Source organism: Pogoniulus pusillus, chromosome 40 (genome assembly GCF_015220805.1).
Source record: "Pogoniulus pusillus isolate bPogPus1 chromosome 40, bPogPus1.pri, whole genome shotgun sequence".
Classification (NCBI taxonomy): domain Eukaryota; kingdom Metazoa; phylum Chordata; class Aves; order Piciformes; family Lybiidae; genus Pogoniulus; species Pogoniulus pusillus.
Genome location: NC_087303.1, coordinates 238,913 through 259,931, shown reverse-complemented (window position 1 = coordinate 259,931; position 21,019 = coordinate 238,913). Strand labels below are relative to the sequence as shown.

The 21,019-nt window shown below is 56.0% G+C and overlaps 2 protein-coding genes across 8 annotated transcripts; one reads left to right on the top strand and one right to left on the bottom strand.

Annotated features, from left to right (window-relative positions):
* Positions 1-580: 580 nt before the first annotated feature.
* LOC135191834 (myosin light chain, embryonic) lies at positions 581-17,055 on the bottom strand. 7 transcript variants are annotated; one of them, XM_064174435.1, is made up of 11 exons: positions 16,573-17,055; positions 15,003-15,277; positions 13,361-13,477; positions 9,167-9,434; positions 8,489-8,640; positions 7,619-7,646; positions 5,095-5,274; positions 4,401-4,574; positions 2,362-2,439; positions 1,685-1,728; positions 581-761 (listed from the first exon to the last, which is right to left on the bottom strand). In XM_064174435.1, exons 4-10 carry the CDS (start codon positions 9,237-9,239, stop codon positions 1,700-1,702), a joined length of 714 nt encoding a protein of 237 aa, XP_064030505.1. In that variant the 5' UTR covers positions 9,240-9,434; positions 13,361-13,477; positions 15,003-15,277; positions 16,573-17,055; the 3' UTR covers positions 581-761; positions 1,685-1,699. The 7 variants fall into 7 exon arrangements, with proteins under 7 accessions (XP_064030505.1, XP_064030504.1, XP_064030508.1 ...); XM_064174434.1 differs by lacking the exon at positions 16,573-17,055 and having other exon boundaries at positions 15,003-15,577; XM_064174438.1 differs by lacking the exon at positions 16,573-17,055 and having other exon boundaries at positions 5,125-5,274; positions 15,003-15,571.
* On the top strand, positions 12,235-19,598 carry LOC135191836 (parathyroid hormone/parathyroid hormone-related peptide receptor-like). Its single transcript, XM_064174441.1, has 13 exons — positions 12,235-12,312; positions 13,639-13,744; positions 14,148-14,258; positions 14,366-14,490; positions 14,639-14,733; positions 15,076-15,259; positions 15,705-15,858; positions 16,036-16,096; positions 16,616-16,682; positions 16,948-17,046; positions 17,517-17,654; positions 17,783-17,824; positions 18,495-19,598. Exons 1-13 carry the CDS (start codon positions 12,235-12,237, stop codon positions 18,855-18,857), a joined length of 1,623 nt encoding a protein of 540 aa, XP_064030511.1. The 3' UTR covers positions 18,858-19,598.
* The last annotated feature ends 1,421 nt before the right edge of the window (positions 19,599-21,019 follow it).

Below are 21,019 nucleotides of genomic sequence, written 5' to 3'. Positions count from 1 at the left end.
GCTACAATGATTCTATGATTCTATACAGCCCAGCTCCCACTCCCACGCTGGGGGTGGGATGATGAGCAAAGGCCCCTAAGCTTGAACTCCTCACCCCCAAGTCTGAGCTCATCCCCCTTTACTGTGCTCTCCTGAGGCTCCACCTGGAGCACTGTGTGCAGTCCTGGAGCCCTCAACACAAGCAGGACTTGGTACTGTTGGAGCCAGTCCAGAGGAGGGCATGAAGATACTCAGAGGGCTGCAGCAGCTCTGATCTGAGCACAGGCTGTGAGAGTTGGGGCTCTGCAGTCTGGAGAAGAGTAGGCTTTAAGGAGACCTTGGAGTGGCCTTCCAGTACCTGAAGGGGGCTCCAGGAGGGCTGGGGAAGGACTACTGACAAGGTCTGGTAATGACAGGAGGAGGAATGGGTTTGAAGTGTCAGAGGGGAGATTGAAAGTGGATGTTAGGAAGAAGTTCATTCCAGGGAGGAAAGAACTCACTGCCTCACACCTGTCTCTGTGGGAACACCCTGGTGGACACCGAAGAGTCTCCTCCATCTACCCCTTCAATGAGCAATCCATAGCCAAAGCAGAAATATCAGTTAAAGGAGGGAGAAATGAAATTTAATGAGCCAAATGTGACAAGAAAAATGTGAAAATAATAACTTAACATTTGAAACCAAGTTGCAGATGTCTCGTTGTTTACCCAGGCTCAGGCACACACTGGCGAAGGCCAACTCTCCATGGTGGCTCACACCAGACGTCTCTGTGGACGTGCAGTGCCTGGGGAGGAAGGGACATGGCTGAAGGGATCTCTTTGTCTGTGGTGCTCAGGTGGGTTCAGACGTTTATGAGAGACAAGCATGAGAGCTTTAACACAGTGAATCCTTGAGAGGAGAGACCTGCTTCTTTCTCAGAGGAACCCAACCTGTCAGTGGCTGCAATCCCACACCATTAAAAGCCAGTGGCAGACGCAAACAGTTCTGTGTGGAATTAAATCTACCTGGCACTGTTTGCCACATAACCACCTCTGCTGCTGAGCTGAGCACCAGGAGCCAGAGAGGAATGAACTAAAAACGAGATGAAAAGGATGCTGAACACTCAAAGCTCTGCCTCCATTTTAACTTTCTGCTGTTTAAAGTTGTTCCTAGAGAGCAGAAAAGAGATTTTTAGATGTCTAACTCGTGTATTTAGCAGTATCTGAAGGTCATTTGTTTATTAGTGCATCCTCTTTTTTTTCCTTCCTTGCTGCCCTTTACACAGCTGAGGAGAGGAGGAATATAAAAGAAAGATGAACCACCCAAATCAGAAGAAACTAGCAGAGGAGGTTAGGGCCAGCTGGTAGCAATTTGCATTTGCTTTTAAGTTGGATAGATTTTGGAGGGATAGTTCACCCTGAAACCTGCTTCTCTTTTTTCCTTAGGCAGGCTTAGAGGAACACAAAAAAGCTTAACACACATCATGGTACATTTATACTGGGTCTCAGGAAGAAGCTCTTCAGCACAAGGTTGGTGAGACTCTGGAACAGGCTGCCTGGGGAGGTTGTGGATGCCTCCTCCCTGGAGGTGTTCAAGGCCCCGTTGGATGAGGCCTTGAGCAACCAAGTCTAGTTGAGAGAGGGTTTTGGTTCCTCTGCTCCTGGTTGTTATCTGCAATGATTTACAGTTTCAGAGTTGGCAGCAGGATGCCCCCCAGAACTAACTCACCTGAAGTTTCTTCTCTCAGCCAGACATGATGTGCTTGACAAAAGCTGAGGAAATGAGAAAGGAGAGCATGAGAGGCCACAGCATGCTGTGAGCTGGGGTGGGCAAAGAGGCAGCAAAGGGTACTCTCAGCCTGGGGCACCCTGGGAATGCAGTGGACTTGCTCTGCCAGGACTGAGATTTCTCCTGTTCCCACGTTTCCCATGCCATCCAAACCTGCTTAATGATACCAAACCCCTCTTGAGAAATGGGTACCCTCTGTGCCTCGATGACCTCCAGGTTTAGGGCTTCTCAGATTTAACCACTCCCTTTATGGCAGATTTTTTCCCTGCTGGAGCTGTGAGTGATCTGGAGCTCCAAATGTTCCCAGTTAGCCTCTGCTGTGAAAGATGCTGCCTTTGTTTATTTTTGGTAGCTTACACCAAGCCATTGCCAGAACTGGGGATAAACCAGTCCTGGCACCCTTGGAAATGTGCTGCCTTCAGCTGCTTTGACTGCAAACCGCTGGCACAACCGCCCCATGCCCATCCCAGCTGATATGTCTGGCAGCTCTCCTTGGAGGGGCTTTGGAGGGTGATCTACATCTCCCTCCCAGTGATCACACAGGGCACATTTTGCACCTTAAGATAAAATAATCCCAAGAACAGACAGCAACCCTGATGGGCAGTTCTTGCTCCTACCTTCATAGTTGATGCAGCCGTTGGCATCTTCCTGCCCTGCCATGAGCTGCTCCACCTCATTTTCTGTCATCTTCTCCCCTGGGGAAGGAGGACATAAAAGTGAGGGGAAGGGTTCTCAGCCCACCAGGACCTTCTTCTTTAGAATCATAGATTGGTCTGGGTTGGAAGGGACCTCCAAAGATCATCCAGCCCAACCCCCTCTGCAGGGGCATCCTCAAAACTAGATCATGTTGCCCTGAGCCCTGTCGAGCCTCACCTTGAATATCTCCAGGGATATTTTGGAGAACCAAAAGCACCAGAGGAAGGCAAAGAGAATTTAAAAAGGAACTGTGCACCACTGGGGAGTGCTGGTAGGAGACTGTGGATAGAGGACCAGTGGTAGTCTGATGACATTATGGGCTCTCTATCCCAGCCAGATCACACATGAAGCTGCAGCACAAGATGGGCAAGGCTACATACTCAGGAGCTGGTCGTTCCTACAGGATCACAGTATTAAGCAGATTGGAAAGGACCTCTGAGATCATCAAGTCCAACCTATCACCTAACACTTTTGAACTAACTAAACCGTGGCACTAAGTGCCTCATGCAGCCTCCTCTTAAGCACCTCCGGGGATGGGGACTCCACCACCTCCCTGGGCAGCCCATTCCAATGCCAATCACTCTCTCTGCCAACAACTTCCTCCTAACACCCAGCCTGAACCTGCCCTGGCACAGCTTGAGGCTGTGTCCCCTTCTTCTGTCCCTGGGTGCCTGGCAGCAGAGCCCAACCCTACCTGGGTACAGCCTCTCTTCAGGTAGTTGTAGACAGAAATGAGCTCTGCCCTGAGCCTCCTCTTCTGCAGGCTGCACACCCCCAGCTCCCTCAGCCTCTCCTCACAGGGCTGTGCTCCAGGCCCCTCCATAGCCTTAGTGCCCTTCTCTGGACACCTTCCAGCACCTCAACATCTCTCTTGAATTGAGGGCCCCAGAACTGGACACAGCACTCAAGCAGTTGCCTAACCACTGCTGAGCACAGGGGCAGAAGGACTTCCCTGGTGCTGCTGGCCATGTAATTCCTGATGCAGGCCAGGATGCTATTGGCCTTCTTGGCCACCTGGGCACACTGCAGGCTCATGTTCAGTCCAAGTCAGTGGCAGGGCCAACAAACAGCACGGAAAGGACCTCTCTACGGTGTGAGGTCAGCAAAGTACCACTAGAGGTTTGCCCAGAGAGGAGCTCGGGGTGGCCTGTGCCCTGCTCTGTGCCCAGAGAAGAGCTCGGGGCAGCCTGTGCCCTGCTCCTGTGCCCAGAGAAGAGCTCGGGGTGGCCTGTGCCCTGCTCCTGTGCCCAGAGGAGAGCTCGGGCAGCCTGTGCCCTGCTCCTGTGCCCATATGGGAGCTCGGGTGGCCTGTGCCCTGCTCTGTGCCCAGAGAGGAGCTCGGGTGGCCTGTGCCCTGCTCCATGCCCAGAGAGGAGCTCGGGCAGCCTGCACCCTGCTCCGTACCCATAGAGGAGCTCGGGCAGCCTGTGCCCTGCTCTGTGCCCAGAGAGGAGCTCGGGCAGCCTGCACCCTGCTCCCATCCATGCCCAGAGAGGAGCTCGGGCAGCCTGCGCCCTGCTCTGTGCCCATAGAGGAGCTCGGGCAGCCTGCGCCCTGCTCTGTGCCCAGAGAGGAGCTCGGGCAGCCTGCGCCCTGCTCTGTGCCCAGAGAGGAGCTCGGGCAGCCTGCGCCCTGCTCTGTGCCCAGAGAGGAGCTCGGGCAGCCTGTGCCCTGCTCTGTGCCCAGAGAGGAGCTCGGGCAGCCTGTGCCCTGCTCTGTGCCCATAGAGGAGCTCGGGCAGCCTGCACCCTGCTCCCATCCATGCCCAGAGAGGAGCTCGGGCAGCCTGCGCCCTGCTCTGTGCCCATAGAGGAGCTCGGGCAGCCTGCGCCCTGCTCTGTGCCCAGAGAGGAGCTCGGGCAGCCTGTGCCCTGCTCTGTGCCCAGAGAGGAGCTCGGGCAGCCTGTGCCCTGCTCTGTGCCCAGAGAGGAGCTCGGGCAGCCTGTGCCCTGCCCCGTACCCAGCGTGGCCAGCACGTGCCGCAGCTCGGCGCCCATCACCATGCCGTTGCCCTCCTTGTCGAAGACTCGCAGCCCCTCCACGAAGTCCTCGAAGGTGCCTTGCTCCCTGTTGCGGGTGAAGTGCTGCAGGATGGGGAGGAAGGTCTCGAAGTCCAGCGTCTTTGTGTTCATTTCTGGAGGGGAAGAGGAGAGAGGGGTCAGAGACTAACTTCAGTGGGCTGAGGCCAGGCCCTGAGGATCTCCTGCACAGCCTTCCTGGCCTCGTTTCCATCTCAGGGCGGGGGAGGGCCCCCCCAAGGTGATGGGACCGTTGGTGTATTCTGCTTGAGATGGGAAGGTCCACTTGAGGAGTAAAGCATCGACCCAGGGAGCTGCACAGAGGCTTCTGATAGCAGCCAGAAATGAAGAGCAGCAGGTGCAGAGGCACGGAGGCTGCACGGGGCCTGGCCAGGTCACACCAGTTTGCTCCAGCCCAGGACATGGTCTGCTGAGCATCACTTGCCACCATCCCCAGCTGAGGACAGCCTATCCCTTACACCAGCCATGGCACAGGGAGGGGGAGTGGAAGAATTTTGCAGAAATGAAGCCTCTCTGAGTCATTTCCTTCCCAGTTCCTTCACCTTGCAGGGCTGTCCCTGCAGGGGACATATTCCTTCACTTGCTTCCGTGGAGCACAGGCATTGCTTGTCTCACCCTGTTCATGCTGCCCCAGTTTGCTGTCACCTTCTGGTTTGGGCTTGCCCAGCACCTTCAGGACCTCTGCATTGGTGGGGTTGTGGCCGAGCGCCCTCAGGACGTCCCCGCACTGGGCGTAGGTGATCTGCATGGTTCCTGCAGGTGTCCTGTCAAACAGGCTGAAGGCTTCTTTGAACTCTGTGGAGGAGAAGAGCTCAGATGTCCTTTGCCGTGCTCGCCCCATTCCCCTCCCCACCGAAGCAGGCCCTGCCTGGCAGGCAGGGAAGGGGCAGACATGTGTTGTGGGAGCCCTCTGCATAGCTGGCAGCCCTGTGCCAGCTTGAGCAGAGAGCCACCACAGTTTGCCAGGCTCCTTCAGTGAGTCTCTCAGCTCCTCCAGCAGGTTCTGCCACCCGTGGGATTCCTGCACCACCTTGCACTGGCAGCACCAGCTGCAGGCTGCTGTCTCTTTGACCTTCCCCTTTTTTGACTCTGACCTCCTAGGGCCCCCACGACTCCCCTCATGACACCTGCAACATCCCCACCTCCTCTGCTGGCAGCCTGGCAGGCACAGCACAGTGGTGCTCATGTTTGTCCGCTGCAGCACTGCAGCCCTCATGCCACACCAGCCTTGTATGGTAGGACACAGGAGATTCATTCCCCATGAGCTATTGTGCCATTTGACCTGGCGGAAGGAGGCCTAAACGAGGAACAGCTCTGGACTGCTCTTGTTCTGTGTGTGATGCTTTTCAGCTCCCTGACCCACTGCTGGATTCTCTTTAATCCCAGCACTGGCTACGTGGACATCCACACTCCTGTGCTGCACAGAGGCTGGTCCCTGCCTCTCGCTTCAGCCCAGAAGATCTTCTCCTCACTAGTGCTGAGCTGCAAAATGTGGGAAATGAGTACTTCAGGCAACATTCTCCCAAGTCTTTACCCTCCTTCTCTGGGGGGTAAGCCAAGGACCAAAAGGCTGGTGGCTGGCACCTGCCTCTCCAGGTGCTCCATGCAGGCAGTGAGATGATGAGGCTTGAGACAGCCTGATCTAGTGTGAGGTGTCCCTGCCCATGGCGGGGGGGTGGAACTAGATGATCCTTGTGGTCCCTTCCAACCCTGACTGCTTCTATGATTCTATGATTTTCCTGCAGTGGATGCTACACACACTTCTGGATCCATGCTGCTGCCTGCAGCCCAGCGAGAGCAGCTGAGCAGCTGGCAGGCCCAAGCAGGTGATCAGCCTCAGCAGCCTGTCTGTGTGAGCCTTCAGAGCTGTAAGGTTTTTGTTGAAAGTGCTGAAGAATTCCAGGTTCTGGTCCACCTTCTGCATGATGTCCAGCAGTAGTCTGCTCAAAGCTGCTGCTCCTGCTGTTGGCTGGGATGGAGGTGGTCTCCATGCAGTAACAGAGATGTCACAGTCTGGTAGGCATTGCCTTGGGTTCCCCATTGCCAGGGAATCCCTGCCTGGAGCTTTGGATTTGCTCCATTTTCTGTTTGCCATCTTTATATCTTCTGATGAGGTTCACTGCATGGACCTGTTCCCACTTATGTCAATGCTGTGTCCCTGAAGTCCTGTCCTCAGTCCCCTCAGCACCTCAAGGTGCAGCTCTTACCCTGCTTGACCTCAGAATTGCTCCATTTCTACAGGTGACATTTCTCCATCTGACTCTGGGGGGGATCCAGGGAGGGACACCACCGAGTTCCTGGGCCAAGAGGTGCCTCTATGAGGGTGCTTGGTGATGTCCGCTCCTGACTGCCTGGGGCCACAGGAGCACATTGCGTCCCTGGGATGTCACCGCAGGTTAAATCCAAGGGTCCCCATGTTTGAACTCTCTCATATTTTCACTGGGTCTCTTCTCCTCTTTCAAAAGCTGATTTTGGGGCTGAGCCTGCAGGATACTGGTCTCCTCCTCCCCGTAATCCCACCAGGATCTTGCCTTCAGATCTCATACCTTCACTGGTCTGTACAGAGGCCTTAAAACTGTCTATGGAGAGCTGAGAAATCCCAGCCCTAGCTCAGCCCCTCGGCACGGGGCTGTCCCTGCTTCGCCAGAGGCTGCTCCTCCCACGCGAATCCCAGACTTGGAACCAGGCTGCATCTCACCATGAAAGGAAAAACACCTTTTCTCTGCCAGGCCCTGAAGCTGGGATTATCCTCTGTGCAGAGCAAGGAGACAGCATCCATTCATTCCTCCTGGCAGCCTGTTGCAGTCTCAGCTAAATCCCTGCCCTGGCTTCCACTCACCTCCAGCATTGCTCCTTCTCCTGCCTCCTCCCTCCCCACCAGAGCTCTTCCCCATCTCCTTACTGGCCTGATGAGCCATCGTGGGGGTGAGCAGCGTGCTGGGAAGGGGGCAGTGAGGTATCTGGAGCCTGGTGGGCTTCACTCTGGGAGGGGATTTCACACAGAATCACAGAAGATTAAGGGATTGCAAGGAGTTTGATGTGTGTGTCTTTGGCTCTCATGTCTGCTGCCAAGGGCCACCTGCAAGGTGGAGTCCCTGTTTCTAAAGCCATCCGTGGGAGATGGTGAAGCTGCACCTACCTTCGATCTGCTCTGCGGTGAACTCGATCTGTTGGGAGAAGAGAACAGAGCCAGAATTAAGGGCTGTGCCATGGGTGAGACAACAAAGGTTCTCCCTGCCTTTAAACCTCTCCCCCCCCGGGCTCTGCAGCTTGCTTGAGGTGGGGGCTGTATCCGTGCCATGTCCAGCTGTGCCATGCCCAGGAACATTCCTGCCCTTGCTGCGGAGTCCAGACCCCCGCGGAGAGCACAGCCAGCAGCAGTGCAAGAGGCAAGAGATGAGCAGGCAGTGGAGATGCTCAGACCACAGGCAGAGCTGTTTTGGGTGCTGTTTCAAGGCTTGAATCCCTGGTTCAAGGGTTTAAACGTCCTCTGTGCTGAGCCTGCTTTCAACAGCTCTCCTGCCACAGCTCTGGATCAAACCCACAGCTTCATTCTGGTGTATCAGGGGAAAAGTGAGCTGCTGGGGGAGACTTGGATAAAAGGTGCTTTTATGTAGAGAAAACAACACAGGCAGCAAAATACTTTAGGATGGAGACAATGGGTGGCAGAAGAGCTTTTTAATTCTGCTGGGCCCCCAGCATGGTGTCACAGCAGAGAACTGAGCTGTTGGACTCAGCAGCCAGAGCTCCAGGCAGCGGCATCCTCCTGTGGGAGCAAAGCAGCTTCTTTGGCTGCGTGCTGTGCAAGGCTGGATGGGGGGAGGCTGGAACATCCCCCCTTGAGGAGGGCATCATTCCCAGCACCCTGCATCAGGGCGATCTGATAATTTTCCCCTCCTAAGCCTGGCTCTGAGCCTGGCTAACGTCATTTGCATGACACATTGCATTGCCCGCGCCTGGCGGGTGACAGGCACAGAGAAAGAGGGTGACATCCTCATCCCTCACTCACCTTCACGCTCTTGAGGTCGAAGGCAGGCTCTCGGGGGGGCTCTGGGACTGGAGCTTGTTTGGCTGCGTCCTTCCTCGGGTCGGGTTTCTTGAGCGGCATCGTGCTGGGTCTCTGTGAAGGTGTCGGGACGAGTCCTGCCTCCCTGTGAAGCCCTGGGACGGGGGATGAAAGGAAAAGCCTGCTCCTTCCCTTATATATGAGCCCTGTGCTCACCCCGGAGGGGCAGGCCAGCTGCTGGAGCAACTGCTACTTACTATAAAAGGAAGAAAACTCAAACGAGAGGGGCCCCAACTTGACAATTGCCCATTGTCATCAGCTCCCGGCATTGCAAAGTCATCAGCTGCTCCCCCATCTCGGCCTCAAAAGGGGGAAACATCTCCCCCTCCAGCATCTGCAGTGGGTGGGCTGCATGGGGGCTGCTTGCTAAGTGATCACTGAAAACCTAACCCTGGAGGGCTCCGGGTGCCTGGCAGCAAAGCAGCAGCAGGGCAGCAGATGAACCTGCCCCCGTACCACAGCAGCAGGCTCCTGTTTTTAGGCAGCTCTGCAAGGACCGAGGCACTTGAAGACTCAGTCCCCCCTGGACTCGTGCCGTGGGTCTGGTTTGCCCCTGTCTCACCCCGGGGCTGAGCCGATGCCCTGGTAAAGGCCACACTGGAGGCGAGAAGCTGTGCTCACCTCCTAAAGGTGAAGGAGAAGGCTTTGTCTTTCGTTCTTCCATTTGTCTGCTTTGGTGAGCAGCAGGACTCATCCCTGTGCCTTTACAAAGCCCCACTGTGATGCTCCTCAAGGCCAAGAAGGTTGATGGCTAAAGCCAGATCACTGCCTCAGAACCTTTCACAGCCCTGCACCACTTCTTCCACCTTTCAGTCCCTTCCCAGGCACTGGGCAGGCTCTGGTGGGAGAAGTTTCTGCTCTCACTCTCCCCTTCTAACCATTTGAAGACCTGCAGAAGAGACAAAAGTCATCAAGGTTCATCATCCTAGGAAATGGGGCTTGTGGTATCCTAAAGCACCAACTTCAACAGCAGCAGAGACCAGGAGGAGAAAACCTACCCCTAGCCTGAAATAGGGTCTGAGAGCTGCTGCTTTGGTATCAGAAGCAAGTGAACAAAAATTATTTACAACAGACAGGAGCATCTTCTCTGACATGGAGATGCTGCATGGCCTTGCCCTGCCAGCCAGCACTTGCTTAGGTTGGGCTGCAGGGATGGCTGCAAGCTGCTGGGTGGAACAGGAGCCTGCAGGTGCTGCTAGTCCTGGTGTGTGTGCTACAAGGTCGCAGTGCTTGCTGGAGTCTGAGCCTTTACAGTTATCCGTGTAGGACATTCATTAAAGTTGGAAAAGCCCTCTAAGATCATCCAGTCCAACCACCAGCCCAACCCCACCATGGCCACTAAACCATGCCCCCAAGTGCCATGGCCACACAATTCTTGAACATCCCTAGGCATAGTGACTCTACTACATTCCTGGGCAGCCTGTTCCAAGCCCTGACCACTCTTGCAGCAAAAAGCTTTTCCTCATCTCCAACTTATATCTCCCTTGTCACAATCTCAGGCTATCTCCTCTTGTTCTACCACTTGATACTTTCAAGGAGTTGCAGAGAGCAGTGAGGTCTCCCTTCAGCCTCCTCTTCTCCACCCTAAACAACCCCAGCTCTCGCAGCTGCTCCTCCCCAGCTTTGTTGCCCTTCTTTGGACCTGCTCCAGCCCCACAATGTCCTTTTTGGAGTGAGGGGCCCAAAACTGAACCCAGGATTCAAGGTGTGGCCTTACCAGTGCCTGGTACAGAAGGACCATCACTGCCTTGGTCCTGCTGCCACACCATTGCTGATCCAGGCCAGGATGCTCTTGGCCCTCTTGGCCACCTGAGCACTGCTGGCTCATCTTCAACCACTGTCAGACAGCACCCACAGGCCCTTTTCTGCAGGGCAGTTTCCAGCCACTGCACCAAGCCTGGATACAGGCACTGCTGGTGCAGCTGCAGGCAGCTGAGCCAAGCTGGTCCAGGTCATGCCCCATCGCGGTGGCTCGGCTGGGCACCGCTGGTGGCTCTGCTGTTTCAGAGCTGCCGCAGGGCTGGGGCTGATGGGAACAGAAGGTGTCACCAGCTCAGCCCTGTGCTCAGAGCCCCACAGCCTCTTCCGTGCCGAAGGGGCCTGTCACCGGCAGGGTTACTGGGGCTACTGGGGTCCTTCAGAAGGAGGGAGCTGCCGTAAAGCGCTGGGAAATTTGCTGTCTGCTGTCATCTCACGATCTGGAGCGCTGAGCTGAGGAGCTGAGTGGGCTGGATGATGGGGCTGGGTGGGTGCATTTGCTGTGATTGCTTTCCAGATCTTTCTACAGTACACAGAGTCGTTTAGCAAAATAAAAGCCCTGCCGCGGTTCGCTGGGTGCACACTCAGAGCCTGGGTCAGATTTCGACTGCAGTGAGAATCAAATTGCCCTTGAGTGGTGCTGCCGCCCCCTCAGCCAGCATCCAGCCATGCCCTCCTCCATCCAAAATAACCTCGCCTTAAATCCTGCCTCACGCCCTGGCAGCTTCTAGGTCAGAAATCAGTACCCAGAGAAGCCTTCAGGAAGCATTAAACCTGCAGTTTATCCGCTCCTCCCTTCTCTTGCCCTGCACCATCCCGAGGAGTAAGTGCAGGAGCTGCGGTGCTGAGCGATGGGTGCTCAGCACCCACGCGACGGGCCGGGGTGGTGGCTAAATTGGGACAGGGAGATGGGCAGCTGCCAGAGGTACCCCTAATCCCTCCCTGATTTACAGCTGACTGCCATGGCAGGGAGAGCCACCGAGGGGCTTGTTTTGCCTGCCGGATTTAAACCGAGGGAGCAGCAGCAGCTCCTGAGCGCTGCCATTTGGCTCTACTTTGCTTTCCTAGCTGGCTCCTGACACCTTCCCTCACCGAAGGAGCAGAAGCTTGACCCCGCTCCAAGCAGCTCCGCAGAGGGCTAAGCACAGCGGAGCAGTGTGCTGCTTTTGCAGAGCACACGCACAGGCAGCCTGGTACCCCTCCCAGTGGGGAGTGGGACTGAGCTCAGCAGTCTCCCTAAGCGCCCCAGCCCTGAGAGAAGGAAAAGGGTTAAACTGGCGTCTGCCTGAGAGCCATCCCATCTCAGGAGCACCAGTGGAGGTGATGACACCCACTGCCTCCCTACCCCCTCATCCTTCAGCTCCATGGGACGAGTCTGGGGCTGGAGGGGACTGAGCAGCGCGGGGGCAGTGCGGGGGCTGCTGTGACAGCTGAGAAATGAGCAGCGAGAGAAGTTCTGAGAAGAGAAGAAAGAGGAATCTGCCCTGAATGAAGAGGATTTTAGCACCTAGTGCTAATCCAATCAACCTCTGCCATCTCCATCCCAGCGGGAATTGTTTGCACACTCCCCGGGAGCTGCTTAAAGCAGGCGAGACCCAGAGAGGATGGGAGGAAGCTTTGAGAGGGAGAGAACCTCCTTGCCTGGCAGGGCTGTGAGCAGACACCTGTAGCCCTGCCGGAGCAGTACCTACCGGGGCAAGGGGACTCACCCCAGGGGCTCCTGCAGCCCTGAGCTCTCGGGGTTGGGCTTTGCCCTCGCCACCACTCGGCTGCCAGGCAGGGAGGTGCTCCCAGAAGATGCTCTGTCCTCTGGACACGCCAGTACCGCTCCAGCAGCAGTGGCCTCGGGCAGACGCCTGTGCCCAGGTGAAGGCTTTGCTTTCTCCAGCCCACCAGCCCTGAGGACCCCATCCGAGTGAGGCGGTGGGACCATGGATGCATCTGTCCCCATCGGGGGTATCTCGGTGGCTCTCCTCTGCAGCAGCCTCCTGAGTTGTGCGTGGGCTCTGGTAAGTCTGCGTGGCCCCATGGGTTTCTCCAGCCTCTTTTCCAGCTTTAAATGTTGCCAGATGCGCTCTGGACTGGGACCACCTACCCCCAGCTGCACGTTCTGCTCCACAGAGGTGCCAGGCAGGAGCTGGGCAGAAGGGGACATCCTCTCTGCTCCCACCAAAAGATTCCATCAGCCACAAAGACCTCACCCTGTGGTGGGTTTGCTTGGCCACATCCAGGGCAGGGTTTGCTGCCTCAGGAACACTGTGATCAGCAGAGTGCTTGGGGTGATCTATGGTCAGGCTTGGGGGATACAAGGAGGACACAGCTGGCTGTACCCAGAGCCTCTCCCAAAGCTGAGCCCTCACCCTGCTGTTGCACCCCCAGGACACTCGTTCCTGCCCTACTCCTCCACCCACTCAGATGGCTGCTTTGGGAAGAGTGAGCGTGGGAGCTCAGGGTCTCCTCTCCGAGCCCTGCTCACCCGTGGCAGTCCTGCTGCTTTTTCACTTCCAAAGCTTTTTCCTCACCCCAGCTCCAAACTCCTTCGAGCATGTCCCAGAATCATGTGTGGTGTGAGCAGGAGGCTGTAGACATCACAGGCTGCCCCCATCTGAGTCTTGCTGCTCCTGGTGCTGGGCACCTGCCTATTGGCAGAGGTCTGAATGGCCATTTCAGCAGGGGCTGCCAGACCTGGCTCTGCAGGGTCAGCATGTGGGCAACAGGAACACCCAGCACCACCGGTGGGGTGGGCAGGAAAGAGCTGGGGCAGAAGCCTGCCATGCCACTGGCTTCTTGCATAGACATGTGAGTGGACAGATGGGTGGAGGGAGTCCATGTGTCCCCTTCTTCCCTGCTTGGCTCTTGCTCCAAGGATGGTCCTGCTTGATGTGATGAGCTGGAAGGGGTTGAGACCACCACACTGAGGGGTTCAGTGGAGTGTGGTGCCCATGCCAGGTGGGCCCCTTGTGACTGTGGGCCTTGGATTTATTATCTGTGTGGGTTCAGGGGTGGGTCAGGGCACACCAGGGAGTTCCGTGGCAGCAGAAGTTGTGTGAGTCCTACCTTGCATTAGGAAGTGTTCCTGAGTGTCTCATCAGCCACCTTCAGGGTGCTCTTGGGACAGAGCATTTTCACTCTTTCTGGATCCTGGGTCCCAGCCCAATAGGCAGTAGCAGCTCTCTGGGGACATGAAGAATACCAGGATGGGTCAAGGTGTCCCAGGGAGGATTAATCTCCAAACTGTGAGTATGGAGAGCTGGGCTGAGCTGCCGTCAGACACTGCTGGCCTGGACAGAGCCACATGGAGGTGGGGGAGCATCACTTTAGTTTTGTCTTGGCAGGTTGACCCTGATGATGTTCTCACAAAAGAAGAGCAGATCTATCTCCTGGTGGAAGCTAAAGAGAGATGTCGGGGAGACATAAAAGCCCAACTGGAGAAGATCAAAGGTAGTGCCCTTCCCCTGTGCATGGGTCAGCCAGCTCTGGTGGAGAAGTCTGCCTGGGGGATACCTCCCTGGAAGTGGGATGAGGCCAGGGACACGTGGCTCCTGAGGGTTTGTGAAGCCCCTGGCAGCATGGCTGCTGTGGTAGCAATTATGTACTAACCACATCTGATCAGCCAGCAGTGCCCCAAACAAACTGCAAAGGAGAGCTGTGGAGGGGCCTTTGACCCTGGAAGAGTGGGACGTGATGGGATGTGTCCCTCTCTCTGGCCCCTGTGCTCTGCAGCCCAGGGGTGATGTCTTGGCAGCTGCTTCTCCTTGCCCTGCTTCAGGGCATGCCTGGGGAAGCCAGAGGTGTGCCATGGCCCTGTTTGGAGACCTGAGATGAGTCTTTGCTCTTTGGCCAGACACCAGCTGCCTTCCAGAGTGGGATGGGATCATCTGCTGGCCAAAGGGCTCCCCCAGTCAGGAGGTGTCAGTGCCCTGCCCCGACTACATCTACGACTTCAATCATAAAGGTGTGTGCTGGTACCTGGGCAGGGATTACCTCACCTGGGTCGTTGCCCTCCAGGGTCTGGGCTTCCAGTGGGTCCTTCATTGTCACAGTGCCTGTTGCTGTCTCCAGGTCATGCCTACAGGTACTGCAGTGCCTATGGGACTTGGGCCATGGCTCTCAGCACCAACAAGACTTGGGCCAACTACACTGAATGTGCTCCGCTCTTCTCCCCTGAGAGCCGCAGCCGCCAGAAGGTGACCTTGCCTGGGAAAGATGTCCTCAAAATGGGTTGGGGTGGAGACCAGGGAGGCGTGCAGCAAAGGCCAGGGGAGCTGGTAGGTGCAGAGGGCTCCCCAGACAAGCCCTGCTGCTCCCCACTCTCAGGCGGCCCTTCTCTTCCAGGAGGTGTTCGACCGCCTGCACCTGATGTACACTGTTGGCTACTCCATCTCCCTGGCCTCCCTCATCGCGGCTGTTTGCATCCTCTCCTACTTCAAGTGAGGAGAAGTCAAAGCTCTTTCCCTGTGTGCATACCTGTCCTCTCCCCTCCACCTGCATGCACAACCCCCAAGAGGGGACAGCCTCTGAGGGAATGGGAACTGGCCTTAGCTCCAGCCCAGGGATCAGACAATTGCCCACAGCTCAGAACAGTCCAGCCTGACCCTACTCCTACCCCTAACCCTGACCAGCTTCCCATCTGCTCCACTCTACTTGCCCCCACAGCTGACTTCTGTGCCCACAGGAGGGCTGACACCTTGGAGCTCACCTTCTCAGGGCCTCCATGTGATGAACTGGTGGGGCAGCTGGGGCTGGGCTGGTTTCTCATCCCTTCTCCATAGGCGCCTGCACTGCACACGCAACTACATCCACGTCCACCTCTTCACCTCCTTTATCTGCCGCGCTGTGAGCATCTTCGTGAAGGATCTGGTGCTCTACTCTGGGACCATGGGCAGCGAGGCAGAGAAGATCCAGGAGGATGATTTCAAGGCAGAAACGGGTCCCTCGCCGGGACAGAGTCACCTGGCAAGTGGTGCACTGAAGCTGGAAGCAGGATAAGGGGGAAAAGTGATTTAGGAGCCCTGGTACAGGGGGATGAGCCTGAGACCCTCTCAGACTGGGGCTGTGCTGCTCAAGAGTGATGCAGCTGGGAAAGAGTTGGGGGAGCATCTCCAGCTCTGCCCAGCTTTTCTCTATCCCCGTGCCACAGCAGAGATCAGAGCCACCAAGGACATCATTAGTCCCATGGGCTGACTGAGCTCAGAGTGCCCTGACATGGGAAGTGCTTCTCCTGTGGGAAAGACCTGGAGCACCTGCTCTGTGTCCAGTGATGCTCTCCTGGGGTAGATGTAACTCCCTGCAGGAGGAAGAAGCGCCACAGCCTGGGTTTTGCTGCCCAGAGAGCAAAAGCCACCAGGCTTTGCTTTCAGGGACCAGCCTGACACAGGTGTTTCTGCCTGTGTGCCCGCAGGTTGGCTGCAAGGTGGCAGTGACCCTCTTTCTCTATTTTCTGGCCACCAACCACTACTGGATTCTGGTGGAAGGTCTCTACCTGCACAGCCTGATCTTCATGGCTTTCCTCTCCAACAAGAACTACCTGTGGGTCCTCGTCATCATTGGCTGGGGTAAGCATGGACCATAGCTCAATGCTGTGGCCACTGAAACCATTTGGGAGTTGTGGCATCAGCCACAGCTGGGTGGCACTGAATGCCCAGATAAGAGCATTCAGCTGCCAGGATCTGGTTTGCTCTGCAAATGTGGTGCTTCCTCCACGCTCCTCACTCTGGTTCCTGCCCCTCCAGGTCTCCCTGCTGTGTTTGTGTCTGTCTGGGCCAGCGTCAGGGCCTCCCTGGCTGATACACAGTACGTAGGTCCACCTTCTCCAACAGACCTTTGGGGCCGAGACAGACTGGTTGTAAATGTTACCCAAAGATCTGAAAGTGAAGATTTTTCCCTGAAGAACAAGAGGGCTGAGCACATCTCCCAGGCTTGCTCCTAGTGCTGTCAGTAACCAGACCCAGAGTGGCTGTGTCGTGCGCTTGGCAGCCAGATGCAGCTTTACACGAATGGGTCAATGCAGAGTGAATGCCAAAGGACATGTTCTGAACTTAAGCATTTTAAAAGGACCACCAAAAAATGCAGCAAGGATTTTAGATGAGTTGGCCAAGGAGCCCTCAGGAACATTAAGGCTGATTTAAAACTGATTTGCAGCACCAAGGTGGTTCTGAATTCTGGCAGCACAGCTGCTGTGGGGCCAAGATTTACACAGGCTCCACAGAGGGAGTGAAGGGCAGGGGGCTGGGGGCGACAAGGAGCCATCAGGCAGCAGTTTTCCTTACCAGTGCTTTCAGGCGTCTCAGAGGTGTTTACTGATCTCCTCAGGTGCTGGGACCTCAGTGCAGGCAACATGAAGTGGATTTATCAAGTCCCCATCCTGGCTGCCATCGTGGTAAGAGTCCTGCAGCTGAATTCTGAATGCCCCAATCCCTTCTAGGGAAAGGGCATTAGCACAGATTGAGGTTGTGCTCCAGGGAGGGCCCAACCGATGCAGAGTGACTCAGGGACACTCTTCCCTTTCCACTCTGAACCACAGCATCACTGTCGTGTCCCTGCCTGCAGCTCAGCCAGAACTGCCTGTCCTCATCCCAGGGGGCTGCTTGGGCAGACCCAAGGTCACTGCTGGCAACAAAGACTCAGCAGGTGTCTGTTGGCAGGTGAACTTCTTCCTCTTCCTCAACATTGTCCGAGTGCTGGCCTCCAAGCTCTGGGAGACAAACACAGGCAAGCTGGACCCCCGGCAGCAGTACAGGCAAGTGCTGGCAGCAGCAGAACCGTGCCCTGCTTCATCTTCTACCTGCCTAGCTGAGGTGGCTCCCCAGAGGGTTGCGATCATAGGATCACAGATTTTAGGGGTTGGAAGGGACCTCCAGAGATCATCGAGTCCAACCCCCCTGCCAGAGCAGGGCCATAGAATTTAGCACAGGTCGCACAGGAACACATCCAGACTGGTGATGGAATGGCAGAGGTGTGGGAAGGGCTGCAGGAGGGAGGGAGGGTGGCAGGATGATGGCTGCCAGTGCCTCTGCAGCCCAGCTGGATCGAAGCAGCAGGCTCAGGAGTTGAGGCTCTGCAGCAGCTGCACACAAACCATCTGCAGCAGAAGCTGAGGTGGCTGTCCCTTCACTGCTCCTTTCACTGCCCCCTTCACTAGGACACCAACCAACCCCTGCAAGGGGGCAGGAGGCTCCAGATAACAGCTCAGGGCATTTCTCCTCTCAGGAAGCTGCTGAAGTCCACACTGGTGCTGATGCCCCTTTTTGGAGTCCATTACGTGGTGTTCATGGCCATGCCCTACACAGAAGTCTCCGGGGTGCTGTGGCAGATCCAGATGCATTATGAGATGCTCTTTAACTCCTCTCAGGTAACCACCAGCAGGGTTGCCACCCTGCCAGCCTGCCACAGACAGGGAGTGATGCCAGCCCACAGCCGGGCACAGGCACAGCATCGCGGCTCGGGACACAACCCTCCCCCCCCGGTCTCTTCTGGCAGGGTTTCTTTGTGGCTTTTATCTACTGCTTCTGTAACGGGGAGGTAAGTGAGAAACGTCAGCACCTGAGCTCCCGGTCTCAGCCTCTTCAAGCTTGGGAAGTTAACTCCCAGCCCCCATCTGGGATAAGCAGAAGGAAAATACCAACATCTCAGCTCCACCCTTTGCATATTATCACCACAGAACGGTTTGGGTTGGAAGGCACTTTAAAGATCATCCAGTTCCAAGCCCCTGCAGTCAGCAGGGACAGCTCCTGCTAGAGCAGATTGCTCAAGGCCCCATTGATCCTGGATTGAACACTTCCAAGGCTTGGAGCCGCCACAGCTTCTCTGGACAACCTGTTCCAGTCCTCACCACACTCATGGGGAAAAATTTCTTCCCAATGCCATCTAAATCCAGCTTCTTCCAGTTTGAAGCCATTACCCCTCCCTCTGCCACTCCATGCCTTTGCAACAGGTCCCTCTCCAGCTCTGCTGTAATCTCCTATAAATGCTGGGAGGCTGCTCTAAGGTGTCCCTGGAGCTATCTCTTCTCATGGATGAACAACCACAACTTTCTCAGGCTGTCCTTAAAGGAGAGGGAAAGGATTTGGAAGAGGGGAGAGGAAAGATCACTATAAGTGAAAACCATGGGAAGGGGAAAGGGAGAGGGGGCAGGGGAAGGGGAGGCTGGTGTACTGCCTCTGGGCACCAGCAGCTATCTCTGATCTCTCAGGTGCAGGCAGAGATCAAGAAAGCTCATTTTCGGAGAAGCCTGGCACTGGACTTGAAGCAGAGGGCTCATGCCACCAGCGCAGGGGGGAGCTGCTGCTACGCTGGGCTGGCCTCCCATGCCACCAGAAGCTTCAGCGTCAGCCTGGCAGGGCGAAGAGCAGGGAGCACACAACAGCGGGGGCTGCTGCTCCCGGCCTGTGCCAGCCTGCCAGGCTACATCCCCAGCTCCTTTGCCTCTGGGAACTTTTTGCCCTGCCCAACCCAGGAGATAAGCCAGAAAGCCTGTGGGAAAAACATAGTAGATTCGGCAGAGCCGAACCAGCATCACCCCAACCTGAACAAAGAGCTGGAGACAGTGTTGTGAAGGGACTGCTGTGTTACACCGTGCCTGGGAAGACGCTGAGCCTGATGAACTGGGCTCTTTTTTGCACTTGTATGAAGAGCCAGGGAGGGGCTGGAAGCTGGAACAGCAAACACATTTTCCCTTTCCCTCACAGACAGTGGGCAAAGGGACCAGGATACTCCCACTCCTTCTGCCCACCTGGTCCAAACCCAAGCAGCCAGCTCCCACCCTTGCATCCTTCCACGCACAAGCGGTCACTGCAAGTGATGTTCTGCGCGTGCAAAGCCTTGGCTCAGCACCAGGAAGCAGCCCTCCATGCTCTTACCTCAGCAGTCTGGAAGGTGACTGGAAGGTGACTTCAGCTCCAGCAGGTGTACAGTTCACTCAGCAAGCCTCAGTCCTGAGGCCCAACTGCCCTGTTTAATGCCCATCTCTACATTGTGCAGTCTGGGGCTGGCAGGGCACTGCCTGCAGGGCTGCTCTGCACCTCACTCTGCCCTGGCATCCCTGCCAGCTCACAGATCCTGGGAAGCCTGGCACACAGCACTCATCCACCAACAGCGAACGCGTGGCACTGGGATGTGATGGATGCATGGAGGTAGGATGAGCGTTTTTGCCTGGGAAGGGCACAGGTAAATGCTCGAGTCCCCCTTGTGTGGCTGTCCATGAACACAGAGGTCACTGCATGCAAGAGTCTTGGCCCTGTCATCTTTTTGCAGGCTAAATTGTGAATAAAGAAGCAGCCTATGTGGCTTATTCCCATCCTTGAAGTCCATGATGGGCTCAGTGGTGTCAGCCATGGGTTGTGGGAAAGCAGCTCAACACCAAGCCCTGTTCACAGCCAGCCAGCTCTGCTCTAGCTGCTGCAACTTCTCCCTGCCCACACCACTGCCTGGGAAAACTCAGCACCCTGGTGGGAAAAGACATTCCCAAATAGCTTGCAGTGCCCAGCCCAGCCAACTCAGCCAGACTACAAGGGAGGGGGGGAATTACTGTGTTGCTGGGAGAGAGGATAAATAGGCCAGATAAAGTTAAACAGCAAGTTGGGGGGAGCATGGGGAAGTTTCTTCTCTACCAGCTCTGAGGAGACAGAGTCCCCGAAGGCACTAATCTCACCAGAATGGCAGTGACAGCAAACACACCCACAGCTCTCCCAGTGAAAAGCTAAGGTACAGAGCGGGGTACAGGGACCGCCAAGCACAAGAGGGACAGCCAGGCAGGAGGTGTGGCAGGGAAGGGAAGGCCTCCAGGACTCTTCTTCTGGTGCAGAAGATGGTGTGCAGCCAAGTCCACCTGCAGCACCTCCCACCCAAGAGAACCAAGTGCTTGGTGAGGTGGAGGAGGCATGGGTGGGTGGTGGCAGGGGTGGCCCCACTCAGTATGGTGACAGTGATGTGACGATGTCAGAGGATGAGAGGCAGAGGCAGGAGCAGAATCCCAGGACTGCCCTTTCCAAACCCATCTGAGCTCGCTGTGAGTGATCTGCTCTGAAAGCTGTGATCTGGGCTCCAGTAGAAAGCATAGCTCTGCAAGGAGAAGTCCTGCCAGGGCAGTGGGCACCCTGCTCACGTTGCTGCCTTGTTCTGGGAAGGTGGAAACAGTCCCATGATCTAACACAGGCCTGTGAGTTGACAGACAGAGCTCGCCATCAGGGATCAATATTTACTCACTCAAGCCTCAGGAGGCTTCTGGTAGCTGAGAGAGGGGTGAGGAATTTCAATAATCCCCTCAAATAGCAGAGGGATGAGTTCCAAAGAGGACGAGAAACCCAAGCACATGCCACATGCCAGCTCCCAGGGGCAGCAAGATGAGAGCCGGGGAGGGAGGGAGCAGCTTTAGGCTTTAGAGTGACTGTTTTATCTGAAACTCAGTTCTTTGTGCAGTGATAAATCTCAAGTGTGATAAGAGGACTGCAACAGCTAAACCCCTGCCACGTCTGCCCCAGAACATGTCTTGATAGTGAATATTCAGAGCTCAAACCCCTGCCACAAGAATTCTGCCTGCGCTGCGATGGGAGAGTTCAAGTGGAAGCTTAACAGATTCCACCTGGATAATGAGGGGGGCAAACAGTCAAGCTGATGTCTTAGAATCACAGAGTGGTTTGAGTTGGAAGGGACCTTAAAGCTCATCCAGTTCCAGCCAACCCCACAATAGAGAGGGACACTTCCCACTAGCCCAGGTTG

Coding starts and splice junctions, on each gene's coding strand:
- LOC135191836 (XM_064174441.1), top strand. CDS start 12,235: ATGGATGCATCTGTCCCCATCGGGGGTATCTCGGTGGCTCTCCTCTGC. Junction 14,734..15,075: donor TGCATCCTCTCCTACTTCAA/GTGAGGAGAAGT, acceptor CCTTCTCCATAG/GCGCCTGCACTGCACACGCA. Junction 17,655..17,782: donor TGCTCTTTAACTCCTCTCAG/GTAACCACCAGC, acceptor CTCTTCTGGCAG/GGTTTCTTTGTGGCTTTTAT.
- LOC135191834 (XM_064174435.1), bottom strand. CDS start 9,239: ATGAGTCCTGCTGCTCACCAAAGCAGACAAATGGAAGAACGAAAGACA. Junction 8,641..9,166: donor TTCTCCTTCACCTTTAGGAG/GTGAGCACAGCT, acceptor CCCCCGTCCCAG/GGCTTCACAGGGAGGCAGGA. Junction 1,729..2,361: donor CGGCTGCATCAACTATGAAG/GTAGGAGCAAGA, acceptor TCATTTCCTCAG/CTTTTGTCAAGCACATCATG.